Source organism: Astatotilapia calliptera, chromosome 7 (assembly GCF_964374335.1).
Source record: "Astatotilapia calliptera chromosome 7, fAstCal68.1, whole genome shotgun sequence".
NCBI lineage: Eukaryota > Metazoa > Chordata > Actinopteri > Cichliformes > Cichlidae > Astatotilapia > Astatotilapia calliptera.
The window spans coordinates 42297891-42313811 of NC_137428.1; the positions used below are offsets into that span (position 1 = coordinate 42297891).

A 15921-nucleotide genomic window follows, 5' to 3' on the forward strand; every position below is an offset into this window, starting at 1 on the left:
TTTTTGGCAGCTATATCTGCTTGCTTTGATGTAATGATCCCAGATGTGCGTCTTTGCTTTTTTAAAAGAGATCTGGCAGCTGAGACTTGTGGTTAGTTCTACCATTCCCTCTGAGGATTGACTTTGGTGCTGGAGATTCTTTGTGACCCTGATTTGAGTCCATAGATATAAGCACACACACACACACACAAACACACACATACACACACACACACACACACACACACACACACACACACACACACACACACACACTAGATGCAATGGAGAACTGCAGGCTTAGGTAATTCTTATGAAATTACCTAACAAATAAAAATAACTTTTTAAGCAGTTAACTATACCAGGCCATCCAAGAAAGTTGGACTTTGGTTTTTGGTTAAATTTAAATATTTAATCAGTTACCGCTATTTAGCCAGTGTATGTGTTTCCTGTCAAATAATAATTCAGGCTCTACACACACTGAGTCCTAAAAGTGTCTAGAAAGCACAGTTTACTCTGCTAGACTCATTTACAAATAAAGTGTTGTTCTTCAGCATATAAATAACTATTAGTACGTTATGAGTACAATAACATTTCTTTTTTAAAAGTAATGATAAAATAAAAATACAGTCAAGTTAAGAATGACCATCAACAGGAAATGTGGATCACTGAAATTAAGTTTGCGGATGTAAAACATGTATTTCATTAAAGTTGTTTATCTGGTACATTATGCTGAAAATAATTTATTCTAGTAATCGTTGTTAAGTTGGCTTTCAGTCTATCCACTGAGATCACTGAGATATCCACTTCATGCTCTGTTCATAGTCAGACTCATACAGTACTACAGAGTTGTTAAAACAAAAGTGAATTATAAAAGAACCTGTTGGGCCAGCGGAAAACTTACAAGCTTGTTAGAGCTTGTATTCATTGTCGTTGGAGTCCATTTCAGTTATTAACCCCCCTCAATCTTTCACGCAGCAATGGTTCAGCTACCTCAGAGGATTTGTTCTGGAAGCTGAACACTCTACAAATGTTTGTGATGGACCTTCACTGGCCAGAACCAGAGTTTGCAAAGCATCTGGAGCAAAGACTCAAACTGATGGCCAGTGACATGATGGAGGCCTGCGTCAAAAGGTCAGACTGCACAAACACCTTTAATTACTTCATAGGAAATAGATAAACATGATGCATGATAGGACCTGCTTAGACATAAGCTATATTACCAGAATATTCACTCATCTGCCTTCATATGCATATGATTTTGAGTGACATCCTAATTCATAAGGTTTAATATGACGTTGGCCCATCCTTTGCAGTTATAACAACTTCAACTCTTCTAGGAAGACTTTCCACAAAGTTTAACAGTATGTTTATGGGAATTTTTGACCATTCTTCCAAAAGTACATTTGTGAGGTACTTAACCATCAACAGGAATGGCTCCTGAAAGCGACCCATTCTTTCACAATTTTTTGTAGAGACAGTCTGAATGCCTAGGTGCTTAATGTTATATACCTGTGACCATGGAAGTGATTGGCACACCTGAATTCAATGATTTAGATGGGTGACTGAATACTTTTGGTATATATGGAAAACATAATATCAGATATTAAAGATCAGATTTAATTTAGGAGGATGTTGTCAGACAATATGAAGTCACAAACAGATGTGTTATTCTCAGTGGAAAAAGATGGGAATTTGATGGAACTTCGAAAAAGAAAGCTCATGATGGCTACATCCATCACTTTACAAAAACGTTCAACTACTTCACAAAAGTAAAATTTATGATCTTTAAAGGGACATGAACCATGCAATTTAAAAAGAAGTTTGATTTACATTTATTTTTTTCTGTCATTTTGTCTTATTTTTCCCTGCACATAACTCAACTGTTGGCAGTGATATTTATTTTTTTCAATACTTATTTATTGTAACTCACTGGGCTCTAAGCAAGTGAGCAATATGGCGAGAGGCTACTGCACAATCCTGGTTTCACTTCTACCCTGGGACATCTCTTGCATAAATGTAAAATAAATATTTCATATCTTGTCAGTAGATCTTCAAGCTAGCAATAATTAAACCATTACTAAGAAATCCATCAGTTGACCCAGCTGTCTTATTAAAGGCCAATCACCAGCCTTTTGTTTTTTTGTTTGTTTGTTTGTTTTTGTTTTTGAAAGATTAGTTGTAAAATGGTTACTGAACATCTGCAGAGGAATGGCTTATTTGAAGAGTTTCAGTCAGGTTGTGAAGGTTATAAATGATCTTTTTATGTGGTTTGAATCATATCTATCTAATTTCTTCCTGTTTAAAGGGAGTTTTTCTTTTCCACTGTTGCCAAGTGCTTGCTCATAGGGGGTCATGATTGTTGGGGTTTTCTCTGTATTATTGTAGGGTCTTTATTTTACAATATAAAGCACCTTGAGGCAACTGTTGCTGTGATTTGGCACTGTATAAATAAAATTGAACTTAATTGAATTGTGAATGAGGCCTAAATTTCAAGTACTACCTTCTATGTGTTCATCGGATTATTTAAAAAGATAGAAGACAGCATTAAATGTATATAACCAAAAAAATTTATTACCTGATAATATAAAAGCTTTTCTTTTGAAAAGTGCTTTACTTCAGTCGATCATAAAATGGCTAAATTGTTTTAGTTTACCTAAATGTAACCATCCACAAACATGTGTCACTGCTTAATGGAAAAGACTAACACAGTTTAAACATTTTTTTCTGTTTTGTCCTGTAGAACAAAATCTGCATTTGATGCCAAAATGCAGAAAGTGTGTAAGTCAACAGACTCCCTTCTACCACTGTCAGTTTGCACCATGTTCAACGTGCTGATTGATGCCAAAAACCAATGCTCCAAACTCTGTGTGCTGGACAGCGAACAGGAGGTAAACTATTTATAATTGTAGTTCTGTTGGATCAAATTTACATTTGAAGTTATTAGCCAATGACAAAAGGGGTTATTACTGTCATTACACTTAATAATATAAGAATATATTGTTAATATGAGAAAATCTCTGAAAGAACATTTTGCATTTTATTAATGTAATTCTTTTTGTGTCCTCCTGTGGTTTTCTTTAAAAACAAAAACAATAAATAAATAAACAACAGTCTGCCACTTTAATATGCTTTCTTACATATTATAATGATGGGATTGTTAAAAGTTTTTTCCTGCTGTGACAGAAAAATCACTTTGGTAGTGGCTCCAATTCCAGTCATGCTGATTTTACTTTGAAACCAAGTCATGGTTTCAGAATGAACGCGTGTTGGCTTTATTATCTTATCCTGTGTAATGTGATGTTAAATTAGTGACTTTGTTGGGCTAGCTGGTGAGTTTCGGTGGCTGACTAGCCAACTGGAAACATGTTTGATAGCTAACGGTGTCCTAGCCAGGTCAAAACCAAGTGTTAAAAACTAATGTAAACGTGCCAGTAAAGTTCCTCTAATAGCCACAAGTAAGTCAGCTAACAAAACGTGAGTCACCAATCCACTCATGTGTTATAATGTCCAATTTTACCTCAGACATAAACATATTTACAGTCTGCTACAAAGTCGTTTTGGTCTTGGTGGATAGTTTCCTTTATAACAGTTCTAAGTGGGATAATTTAATTGAGTTAATTCAGATGCTCAGTTTAACCATGTCCCAGCTCACTTGCAGAAGTCACTCTGAAATTTACTGATTGTGATCAGAAATGTCTGTGGAAAATTTAGTCCTGGTTTGAATATCAGATTAAATCACTTATTTAGATGGCTTTATTTATATTTTTCCATTTCAATCTCACAGCTCACCATCAATTTTCCCTACAGAGTGAAAGTGAGTGAGCTTTTAACAAACCTTAGCAGTCTTTTATTTCTGGCTTTAGTCTGAAAAGGTTGAGTCAAATTGTCAGATCAGCCACTAAAGTTTTCTACCAAACACCCAGCAAAAGGGAAGTTCAGGTGTATTCATGTTCACTTGAAACTGTCAGAGGCTATTAAATGGATAACTGTGGAGTCTGTGTGAGGCAGGGGCCTTGGCATCATGAAGAGCAAAACCCTTGGCTGTTGGCAATCTTGACAGAAAGCTAGACTCACTGTTCTCTTAACCTTAAGCTTCCTCAATTCTTCAGCTTCCACCAGCCCTCTGCTGTTGAAAAACATCTCCTGTAATTTTTTTTCCAGCAGACACACAATAAATTCCTGTCTGCATCCTTTGTATACCAGCTTTGTAAATAACATCTACTCAGACTGTTACTGCTACTCTGTTTCATATTTTCAAGTTTTCATGTTCAAGTAATTTGCAAGAATGTGGGGCATTTCATTATTGTTTCTGTAAATTTGAATTATTTTAAATTTAGAAAAGGAGGATTTTCTAGAATTTGCTCATTGGTAAATGAGTTGTGATTAGCAAGCCATTAACCAATAAGCTTGTAGTTGAACAACCAGAGTCAAACCCCACTCACCAAACACCAAGATAGCAACAGCATAAAGACTCTTCTTGAGTCTTCAAAACAGGACTTAACAAACCAGTGGGTCACATTAGGTACGTCCATTATTTATACCGTCTGTGTTCCACACCAACAATCCATTTAGAAAACATGAAAATGAACAGCCTTGGTCTCCTGTTGGCAATTGGAGTTCCTTCATCCAAGTTCAATTCATTTCTGTTCAGTTCAGTCTTATTTATATAGTGTCAAATCACAACAACAGTTGCCCCAAGGGGCATTAATATTATAAGGTAAAAACCGTACAATACAGAGAGAACCACAACAATTAGATGACCCCCTATGAGCAAGCGCTTTGGTGAGTGTGAAAAAGAAAAACTGCCTTTTAATAGGAAGAAATTGCTGACAGTATCAGGCTCAGGGAGGGGCGGCCATCTGCTGCAACCGGTTAGGCATGAGGGGAGGAAGACAAGACAAAGACACCCTGTGGAACAAAGTCAGAGATTAAGAATAACTAATGATTAAATGCAGAGTGGAAACATAATTTGATCAGGTATTTGTATAGTATCAAGGGAGACAGGTTGGACTCACACAAAGGGATAAAATACGGTGCATTTATTGGTAACACTTTTAAAATGATTAGAAAAGTTTTGAATGTCCCAGGAAAGGTGTGAGCTGAGACACATGAGGGTACCTTCATCTTGCGTGCCAGTGTCAAATGGAAAGTGACAGGGTGTCTATTTCAAAGTCCTTTAAAGTTTCCTAGACTTGATGTGAAGCAGGATTTTTTTGCAGACACATAGTAAATGGTTAATGGACTGATTATTATAAAGCACTTTTCTCCTCTCCTAGAACACTTTACACAATATGCCACATTTACCCATTCACTAAAGCACTCAGAGCAACTTGGGGTTAGTATCTTACCCAAGGATATTTGGCATGCAGACTGGGGGAGCCAGGGATCAAACCACCAACCTTTTGGTCAGTAGATGGCCTGCTCTACCTCCTGAGCTACAGCCACTGCAACCAAACCTTCTGACATGATTGGTTGGATGGCGCAGGGATGTAGTGTTGATCAGTCAGACGATTGTTTTGTTCCTTTGTTCTCAGGAGGGTTAACCTCCACAAACTGCAACAGCAACAAAGTTGGTGCTGCATAGAGGGGACAGAGTTCAACTTTGACCGCAAGGCAGAGATGAGGTAACCGATTGACGCTTTGAATGATGAAAGTTTGGTGGTAGAGGAATTGAGGAATTATAGGCATATTCCGTACATTGAAGCTGTGAACTTCAGGTGGATGAAGCGATGCAGTGGAGAACTGCCTACAGTTCCTGATTGGCACGCATGGTTTGATCATTTGTCTGTGGGTGGAAATCAGCTAGACTAACCTGCGTTCCGAGTGCTGAACAGAATTCTTTTCTGACACGTGAGGTGCACTATTGGCCAAAGTTGGAGACAATCTCAGAAAGGATCCCATGTAACCTGAAGAAGTGCTCTGTAAGTAACTGGGCTGTTTCAAGGGTGGATAAAAGCTTGGGCAAAGCAAGGAAATTAGCAGCTTTAGAAAACCAGTTAATGATGGTGAATTACCCGATGAGGGTGGAAGGCCAGTGATGAAATCCAAAGCGATAATGGGACAATGGGCAGCCAGGCATAGGAAGAAAGAGTCTCAACAGCCCAGCAGGTGGCAAGCTCAATGGCTCATTCTGGCCAAAAACCGATCAAACAAGGACATACAAACATCTTTTGCCAAAGATGACCACCAGAACAGAGGTTATAAGATAGATATTGTTTCATACTAGGCAAGGCAAGTTTATTTATATAGCACAATTCAACAACAAGGTGATTCAAAGTGCTTTACAGAGACATTAAAAAACAAAAACAAATAAAAAGCATGATTTAAAATTGAAAGTAAAAAAAGTAAAAAGGAAGGAACAGTATATAAAATCAGTAGTTAAAATTTAAGTTTTGAAATTTAAGCTTAAAAGTGTGGATTTGGTGTTTTATTCAAATTCAGCTGAGATCAGGTGAGTCTTCAAACTTGATTTAAATAAACTGAGTGTTTCAGCTGATCTGAGAACTGATAACACAGGACAGAGGCAAGAGGGTTTCTTCCTCTGAGATGAAGAGCTGCAGCAAAACATTGCTTAGGCTGTCTAAAGATTCCTGAGCTGTGGGTTTCCACTGGAACGAGACCCTGTCTGAGGTGAGATTTATTAGAGGCAAGGCAACATTATCGAAGTCCCAAATAAATCTACGATCTACAAAGACTCTTGTAAGGGACGGGGCAGTGGGCTCTGTGCTTATGTCCTTCAGGACTGGTGCCGTAGCACTAGAATTATAGACAGTCACTGCTCACCAGACTTAGAGGCCATGTCCATTCAGTGCAGGCCCTTTCATCTACCTCGTGAGCGAATGGTAGCCATAATTACCATCGTTTATATCCCCCCCAGTGCTACCATTTGCTCAGCACTCAACCATCTCCAACTCATCCTCAACAAACCGCAAAGTGAGCACTCGGAGGGCATCCATATTGTTTCTGGGAACTTTAACAATACACCTTTGAAATCTGTACTCCCCAAATTCCATCAACACGACACTGTGCCAATGTGTACAATAACATCAAGCAGCCCTACAGAGTGACACCCCTCCCCCACCTGGGGCGATCTGACTACCTCTCTCTCTCCTCCTTACACTTCTTACACCCCCTCTAGGAAACAAACCCCTCTGAGTACCTGGGTCATTAAATGGCAAGATGATGCTCTTTTCCAGCTACAGGATTGTTTTGATCTGATGAACTGGTCCATCTTTGAACAGCAGGACCTGGAGACCTTCACTCAATGACAGTGACCAAAACCATCCAGGTTTTTCTTAACCAAAAACTTTGGATGACAAGTGAAGAATAGGCTCTGATCAAAACTTGAAACTCAGCCCTCAGGCTGAGGAACAATTCTCTGGACAACACTGCCAGAGCCAGCTTGAAGGGACGGGCATCGAAGAGGTCAAGGAGGACCATAGGAGGTGGATAGAGGTCATTGACAACAACCCTTGCCATGTGTGGAGAGACAACCATACCCTCACCATCTACAAAATCCCCCTACAGCATTCTCAAACTTGCAGAGGAGTTCAACGAGTTTCCTCAGTTTGAGCAAATCCAGGCCAAGACTTCTCACCACTCCATGACAGGTAAACCTGAGCAGAGGGAATATACAGGTAAGTATTGCTTTCACAGTTTAGTGGAAACATTAACTCGAGGCTTGGAGCTGGGTGGCACTGACTGTTGCAAGACAACAATCCAAGTAAGACTGAAAATCTGCCACTCCCTTAAGAAGAGACCACAGAAAGGACATCAGGAGCAGGAGCGTGTCTCTCCAAAAGTTGATTCTGTTCATCTGGACGTAGCAATTTGTGGGAGAAACGTTTCATCACTCGTCCAAGTGACTTCTTCAGTCTCAGCTGACTGCAGGTTTCCCCAATCTTATAAACAGTACATTTGCATAACGACTGAAACCAGCCCACTGAAGGAACAATGGGCTGGGATGTCAGTTCCTTAATCTTAATTATGCAAATTCTCATGACCATTGATTAACAACCACTGACCAAAGCCCACTGATCAAAGACCACTGATCAATGGCCATGAGGAACTGACCTCCCAGCCCATTGTTCTTTCAGTGGGCTGGGACTTCACTTGGATGAGTGACGAAACGTTTCTCCCACAAAACGCTACGTCTAGATGAACAGAATCAACTTTTGGAGATTTACTGACCTGGATGATTGAGCATGCATCAAGACGTACAGGTGCATGATTAAACCAGGTGTCTGGACACAGAAGGCGAGATACCCTGGAGAGTCCTGCCTCTGTACCAAAACCAGAATACACAAATACACACGACAGAGGAGAGAGAGAGAGATAAGAGGTGGGAAAGACAGAAGAGCTAGTCGACCAGTGAGTGCAGACGGACCGTCACAGTAATAGAGAACCAAACGTGGTGAAACAAAGAACATCGATTCTGACTTCTGATTTTCTCAAAATGTATGTTATTGTCTACTGAAAATTACATCTCCAATAGTTTTATTATTAATTTAGCCTTAGACTTTTAATTTATTGAATGGAGACCTCAGTGAAAAAAGTTAACTGACCATTTTCTGTTCCTTGAGAGGGACAAATTGATTATATATTGTCCTTGAATCCTGGGTTTCCAAACACAGCGAATGTCAGTTTGACATCAGATGTTTCAGTCAGTTTTGTCAGGATTTTGAAGTCTGCCTAAATAACTAAATAACCTTGATGAAGAAATAGAACATTCTCTGAAGTTTTTAAGAGGAAGAAATTCTTTAAACCTTTTCTACAGCTTACTGGTTTTACATGTTTTACTTGTGTCGTTGAGTGGTTGCAAATATGACTGAAGAAAATTGAATACCATGGTCATGTTGAGTTTTGTGGCTCAGGATTGTTGCAAACTCTCAAAACTACTTACTTGAAATATTTCATTGAGTGTCATAATAAAATGTGCCAATATTGTTGGACAACAGAACTTTGAAGATGAAACAATTGCTTCAAAGTAAACTATAGAATAGAAATGAAAATTAGTTTTATCTTAAAGGACCGAGATTGCTGAAGAAGTTCATCAGCAGTTCTTGGGAAACCTCCACAAAGTTACTTTCAATGATGACAGCGTTGCACCATCTCAGATCTGGCTCATCAGGCTCATTATGAATGAATGAGAGAAAGACTATTCTGCAAATTGTCATAATACCCTTATGTCTTTAAGCCTCACCCAACAACTTTTGCTGTGTAGGATGTTTGAAAGCTCTATTGTTTTAGTTACAACCTTATTTTTGTTGTTATTGTTTAGAGAACAAACCACAAATGGATCTGAATGAAGTCATGAGTTGAATCACACAGCTGTCAAGTTTTGTAGTAGAACATGTTGGGCATGCTCTGTTTAAACCCTACACTGAAAAAAGATCAAAGGTACAATATAGCAAAACCACTCAAAATAAATTGATAAGGTGATAGTTATGGCTCTTCTCCATACAGTAGTATTTCTTCCTCCAAACAAGTTGTAAGGGGTACTCCACGTTTTGACCTGCCAGCATCTTTGCTATGGTGAGAATAAGAACGTAAACTGTACATCAGACTGACCTAAGTGGTTAGCACATTTGGTTTTAGTAATATTAGTTATTTTTGCAAGAGACTGATTTTACAAAACAAGAATTCTGACTTTCAAAGACTCGAACAAACAAATTTGCAAGGTTTTTTCAAAAGAAGACTAATTCTGGATTGCTGCCATCTTTTGCTTTAACTGAGTAGATGTGCAGCAACAAATTCCTCCAAAAAAGTTCTGAGATTTCTGTACACGGTCCTATCACCAAAGGTTAACCTCTCATTGCTCTTTCCAGCTGATGTCACTCACCTAACAATTATTCCTATCCTTTTTCATTACTTCTGAATTCTATATTAACTCCTTCCAGTTAAACTGAAAGATTCTACTTTCGTATAATGTCTCTACACCATGAAAAGCATTTTATCAAAAAAAGAAAAAAAAAACAAGTATTATTCTGAGGCATTTGTTTTTTTCTTCTTAATACTATCTACAGTTTAAAAACTTAGCAGTCTGTCTCAGGTACTGCAGTGAACTCAGTCAGATACATGGTGAAGTGGCTGTGGTGCCACTGAGTGAGAGCTGCCTTGCTGACATCTCGCTAAAATGGATTGAAAAACAGAAATCTACAGAAAATTTGAATACTTACTGTCACAGAAACAATGTGGTCAACAGTGATGAATGCAGAGCTATCTTATGATTGTTGTTTCTGGGCTTTCACTGAGTCTTCACACCTACTCATGTTTCAAAAGCAAAAGCAGACAAGTGGGCAGACCTCCATATTTGACAGGAAATTACCTGCCAGATAAAAATAAAATTTGGAAAATGAAAAAAATGTAATGTTTCAAAAAGTAATAAAAGCGTAAAAAAAGAATGAAAATAAAACAAGAAAAAATGTTAAACTTTGTGGACATTGTAAGAAGGGTAAGAACCTGTGGGCAACTGATAAAAGAGGAGGACATCTTACTTTTACTCCATGGTCTTTTATCAGAATCTGAATCAGTCCAGCTGCTACTGCTACAAAAGACTGCTACATTTTATGTTGGGGGTCAAATTGACCCCAGGAAACAAAACCTTCCAAACATGACTGCCATATAATTGAAATAACTAAGTAAAATTAAATGTAATATTTAAGTAGTAGGTATTTAATATGCAAAATCGTTGAAGTTGGTCAAAAATAATAAGATGAACTAATTCAAATGGAAGAAAATGTTAGATGAACTTAAACTGTTAAAGTTAGGACTGTTTAAAAAAAAAACTTTACAAAACTTAATTTACTTAATTATTTTGAGTGTTTGGTTTAAAGTGCACGCAAACAGTTTTCAAGCCATATTTCCAACTTGGGAATTAAAAGATGGGATTGGAGTTCATTTACACCTACTTTTCTGGCTGTTATGTTAATTATGTTATGAAAAGGCCACAAGCAGTTTCAGTGTCGTCATATGCATCATCTGTTTGACATGTGTTGAATGAGTTGAATATTGCAAGTCATTAATTGATGCATTTAAAAACTAAAAATAAGAAAATCTTGGCTTACTGTCCTTTTTTTCTTTTCTGTCTCATGTTCTCCACCATCCCTCATATCCATGTTTCCTTCTCATCATTGTTTGAACACCAGATTGACGGACAGTGGGTAAGTGCCTCCACCTCCTCATTAACCTTCCTTTCCCCAGCCCTTCCCATTTCCTTGTTAGGAAATCTAAATTAACATCAATAAAATGATGAAGAATGAACAGAAGTTTATTTTAGCTTCCTTTGAACCCTGTAAAGTTGAGCCATTTATTTTGTCCAGTTGATGGTTAATGGTCAGTTAATAGATATGTTGCTATCTCCAAACTCTTAAGCATATGAAGCACAGTGAATAAATATGTTCTGCAACTTTGCAGTACCTGGAAAGAGTACCATTACCATTACGTGATATTCATACTCAGGAGATTTGATATTTCTGGTGTTTGAGTTGACGATAGCTAACTTATAAAACTCGGCTAAAACAGCTAATTATAAAAACTGAATTAACGTTAGCCTTTTTTCCTAGAAAATATTTTGATGTTGAGTGTTATGTGAATGTGAAGTTTTGTCAGGATTCTTCAGCTTGACTAATAAAGAGTGCCAACCTGAAGATGGGAGTTTTGGTTTGGTTTTAAATTAAACAGTCTATTTTGCATTAGACTAATCTATTAGCAAAATTAAGCCTGGTCTAACCGTACAAACCAATGACTGTAGAAAATATATATTTTCTGCAGTCATTGATTCAAACCATTTTAAAGTATGTCGGTAAAACTGGTGGAATGTTGTAAACAGCTTCATGTAAGAACTAGTTTCTTTCATCTAAAAGAAAATACACCTCCAACTTGTAACAGTGTGAAGAAGAATGTCTACCCATCCTTCAGCTGTATGCTAAATGCTAGCCCTGGCATACCACTAGGGGAAAATGTGTATCCCTGAGGGTAACCACCTACCAAATGAAAATGTGATTGCCCAAATCTGATACCTTTGAGGTGAACTGGCCCCTCTAACTCCCTCCCGATTCTGCCCCCTCTCCCCTCTCTCCTCCACGGTCTCACTGAACTCTGTCACACACACACAAACACACACACTCTCTGATTCACTCACTGGCCTGCACCAGTTACCAGTCACTTTGTGGAGCATTGGACTGCCATTACCTCATAAGACTTTGTTGCTACACTTTCTCTTACCGTACATTACTAAATCTCCATTTGCACTATTTGCCTATTTGCACTACTCTGCCTGGTTTACACTCAATGTCACTTACCCATTATATTGTATATTATATAGCTTTCTTGTTATATGTAAAATTGTATTTATTTAAATTTTTACTTTTTAATTATTTTACTTGCATTTTTAATCACTTTTATATTTAAATATATTTAAATGTTCATTTGCTATTTATCTAGGGATTGAGAGTAACGCAATTTCTATTCTCTGTATGTCCTGTACATGTGGCAGAATCGACAATAAAGTTGACTTTGACTTTGACTTAAGTTGCTTGTAGGGGTTGTGAATGAGCCCCATGAGAGTCTGAACTGAATCCAAACCAACAATTTTCTGTTTAAGTTTTAGAGTCTACTGATCTCCAGAAAAGTGTTTGGACGTTCTTAAATCCCTCTGTGCCAAATCCTGCCGTTTTAGAAAAAACTGTGAGGGGTTTGACTGGAAGGCAACACAGAGTCTGTGAAAAGTCCACCCTTGATAAAGACTTCTCTGGTTGATTAACAGTTTTGCTTTTACAAAGCCCATGAAATTGCTAATCAATGTGCTGTTGTTCTGTTGCTGAGCACATTTAAATGGTGAGGGATGGGTAGGGGGGGGGGGGGCTCATATTAAAAATGTGACCTAATTCTGATCTCAGCCAATTCGCAAGGCTGAAGTAGCAGCAGTAGTTACAGCTCAACAGGCAAATAAATGTTTTTAAAAGATATAATTGTTCTTTTCAGTTTTGTGTCCCATATGGCAAAGACCAAACAATTTCTTCTCCTCCTCTCTGCTTTTTTTAAGGCAGGCATTGTAGGAAAAAGGAAGGAGCAGTAGTGTTAATTGAGGTAAGAAGAAGAAAAAAGAAAAGTTCTCAAGATTTGCTAGGAAGATTCAGAGCACTGAAAGAGAGCTGCCATATTGAAGACTTTTGGAAGGGAAAAAAATTGGCGATGACCTCTCTGGACCCACAATTTGTCAGCGATCTGTATGCTTTGTTGATTGAAATTTTTAATTTGGGTGTTCTTTAGAAGGCCAGTGAAAGGGCATTGTCACTATGAGATGAACCCCCCTGCTGCTGCTACCATTCAGTGCCCAGCCCCTGCATTTTTTCTTTCTCTCTCCTTCCTTGAAGGGAAAAGGGTGCCATAAAAAAAAAAATATATATATATATATATATATGTATATGTATATATTTTTTTTCATTTTATTTTATTTTTTACGGAGTGGCAAACGAGACATGAAATAGTGGATTAATTGAATCTTGTGTGAGACTTTGGTCCTCTCAGCTAGAGCACTGCTTTAGAGGAATACAAGGCTGCTCTAATTGTAGGGAGATGCACAAAAAGTATCCTTCAGATTCCGTCAGGTTTCCAGCACAGATGGGCATATTATTCAGCTGCATAATGCACCCTATTAGCTGCTTAACACAGCAGCGTTACACGGATGGGAAGGTTTTCTAGGCTGTCCTGGGAAGGGGTGCATGTGTGAGGATTTGTTGTAGGTTTTTATTTCTTTTGCAGCACAGACAATACTGTTGTATATCAGAGCAGAGGGGTAGTCTGTATTATGTCTGTGCCTGGTCAGTTTCCTGAAAATAACAAATAAATAATGTGACTTTTTGTCCCCCCCTACCCTCATCCCTACAGCAACAGTACCACTCCAAAATTGATGTTTTGATTGACGAGGCATTAAAGGACATTATTACATCACTCGTGTCAAAGGTAAACCTCACCTTTACTCTTTTACGCTTTATTATTTTGTATATTTTTCAAAAATATTTTAGTAGGGAGAGGGGTCAAACCATACTCTTTGATAACCCAGCCTAGCTTTTGTTTGTTTGTTTTGTTTTTCCAGATTTTGGTATTTAGACACTTTTTTTCCTTTGATTAATTAATTTCATGCTTTTTTTTTTTGTTAAAGAAATGTGAGTTTCATTTTACAGAAAGGGGGAGCTAATTTTTGTTGTTCTAAAAATATTCCAAGAATCTTGAAACAAGATTAGATAATAACTTTCCTCACTAGACTCAAGAAAGCAGCTAGAAACCTAATCTTAGAAGTGTTTTTGTGCTCCCACCTCTCTGTAGTTTGCTGCTGTTTTAAACGGTGTCCTCTCCAAGCTCTCAAGATATGATGAAGGGACATTCTTCTCTTCAGTCCTGTCTTTCACAGTGAGTAGCCATGTTTTTGTTCCTGGAAATGGAGTGCTGTGCTGTTATTTCACTGCTTATCCAGGCAACCTGTTATTTGCTGGAAACCAGATCTTGAAAGCTGAAAGCTGCTGCGAAATATGTGGAACTCCCTGTGAGTCTGTCTGCCTGCTGTTTTATTGTTCAGCCCATTCATCACATATTTGTGTCTCCATCCACATTGAGATCATTCAAGTTTTGGCTGGAAAATAAAGCAACCTGTAAATGCAAAGTTGGCTGCTCTTTGCATAGAGCCTATTGCATCTGCATGTTACTTTTTTTCCACACAGTGTCAAACATATGTGAAAGATAAGGAGGGTCTTTATTCTGTCTGCAATACCAGAAACAAAGATTACATAACAAACCAGCATTTGGCTATCAAGTTGTTAATGAGCTTTTTTAACATCCATTGAAATTATAGAAGACTTAAGAGTTTAAAAACAATTTCTCAATTCAGTAAAAAGTAAAGAAATTCATACATATCAAACAAAAATTAAATTATGTTCCTTTTTTTTTAAACTTGTGTCAGTTTCTAATTAAAGGTTTTTGACAGGTATGCAAAAGACATTGAATGTTACTGAACAAACTGTTGTTGAAAAGCACTCTTTTCTAAATATTTAGTTTGCCTTTATTCATAAGGGGTGCAACGATACTCGTATCGATATTGAACCGTTCGATACAGTGCTTTTGGTTCGGTACGCATGTGTATCGAACAATACAAAATTTTCAATTTATTTTATCAACTTTCCTTCTGACGATGCTGTCTGTGTTGAGCGCTCAGTGGATCTGCGCTCGACAGTGCAGCCTAGGCGGAGTAGTCGAACGCAGACTCACTGAGCGCAGGGCAAGCTAGCGAGACAGAAGTTAAGCTCGTTGCAACATGGCAAATTGAACCTCCCCCACCCTCATTCAGATGTGGCGTTTGGAATTATTTTGGTTTTCATGTGACGTATGACCCTGAAGGTAAGCGCTAAAGTAAAACAGTATGTCGGATGTGCCACGCAATGCTCAATTACATGGGTTTGAACTAGTGTTTTATGCTGGGCTCACACTGTGCGATTTTTGGCCCATTTTGAGCCGATTTTTTAGTCGTGCGACCGTTTTGGCGATCGGCCCGATATTGGCCTTCATCGTGCGTCATGCATCGTGTAGTATACGTGGGGTAACGAGAAGCGATTAACACCTCACGACCAGCTCCCGATCATCAATCGCTTGGTCGTGAGGATTTCAAACATTGAAATCCTCACGACCGTCATGAGGGTGTCACCACAGTTTCTCACGCTGCGAACACGCAAACACAAATGTCAGTGAAAAAGACGGTGCAGCACGGCAGTGCAGCGTGTGATCTGGACACAAGCGATGGAGGCACAACTTGTAGAACTTTGGAAAGCTCATCTGAGCCTTTTCGATGTGGCCTCACAAAATTATCACGACCACAACAACCGTGAAAATAGTTGGATCTACATTGCTGCTCAATCACAGCTGCCTGATCAATGTTTTTCATTAGCA

At 38.3% G+C, this 15921-nt stretch overlaps 1 protein-coding gene across 4 annotated transcripts in view; it reads left to right on the forward strand.

The window, feature by feature from the left end:
• Positions 1–15921, forward strand: part of cadps2 (Ca++-dependent secretion activator 2) — a 191182-nt gene that overhangs the window by 148977 nt on the left and 26284 nt on the right. For 3 of the 4 annotated variants that reach the window (XM_026174892.2, XM_026174893.2, XM_026174894.2), the window contains exons 20-24: positions 958–1113; positions 2723–2870; positions 11130–11144; positions 13873–13947; positions 14311–14394. In XM_026174892.2, the coding sequence (XP_026030677.2) occupies positions 958–1113; positions 2723–2870; positions 11130–11144; positions 13873–13947; positions 14311–14394 (478 nt within the window). Of the gene's footprint in view, positions 1–957; positions 1114–2722; positions 2871–11129; positions 11145–13027; positions 13354–13872; positions 13948–14310; positions 14395–15921 lie in introns of those variants that run through there. The other variant, XM_026174895.2, reaches the window with a different exon arrangement.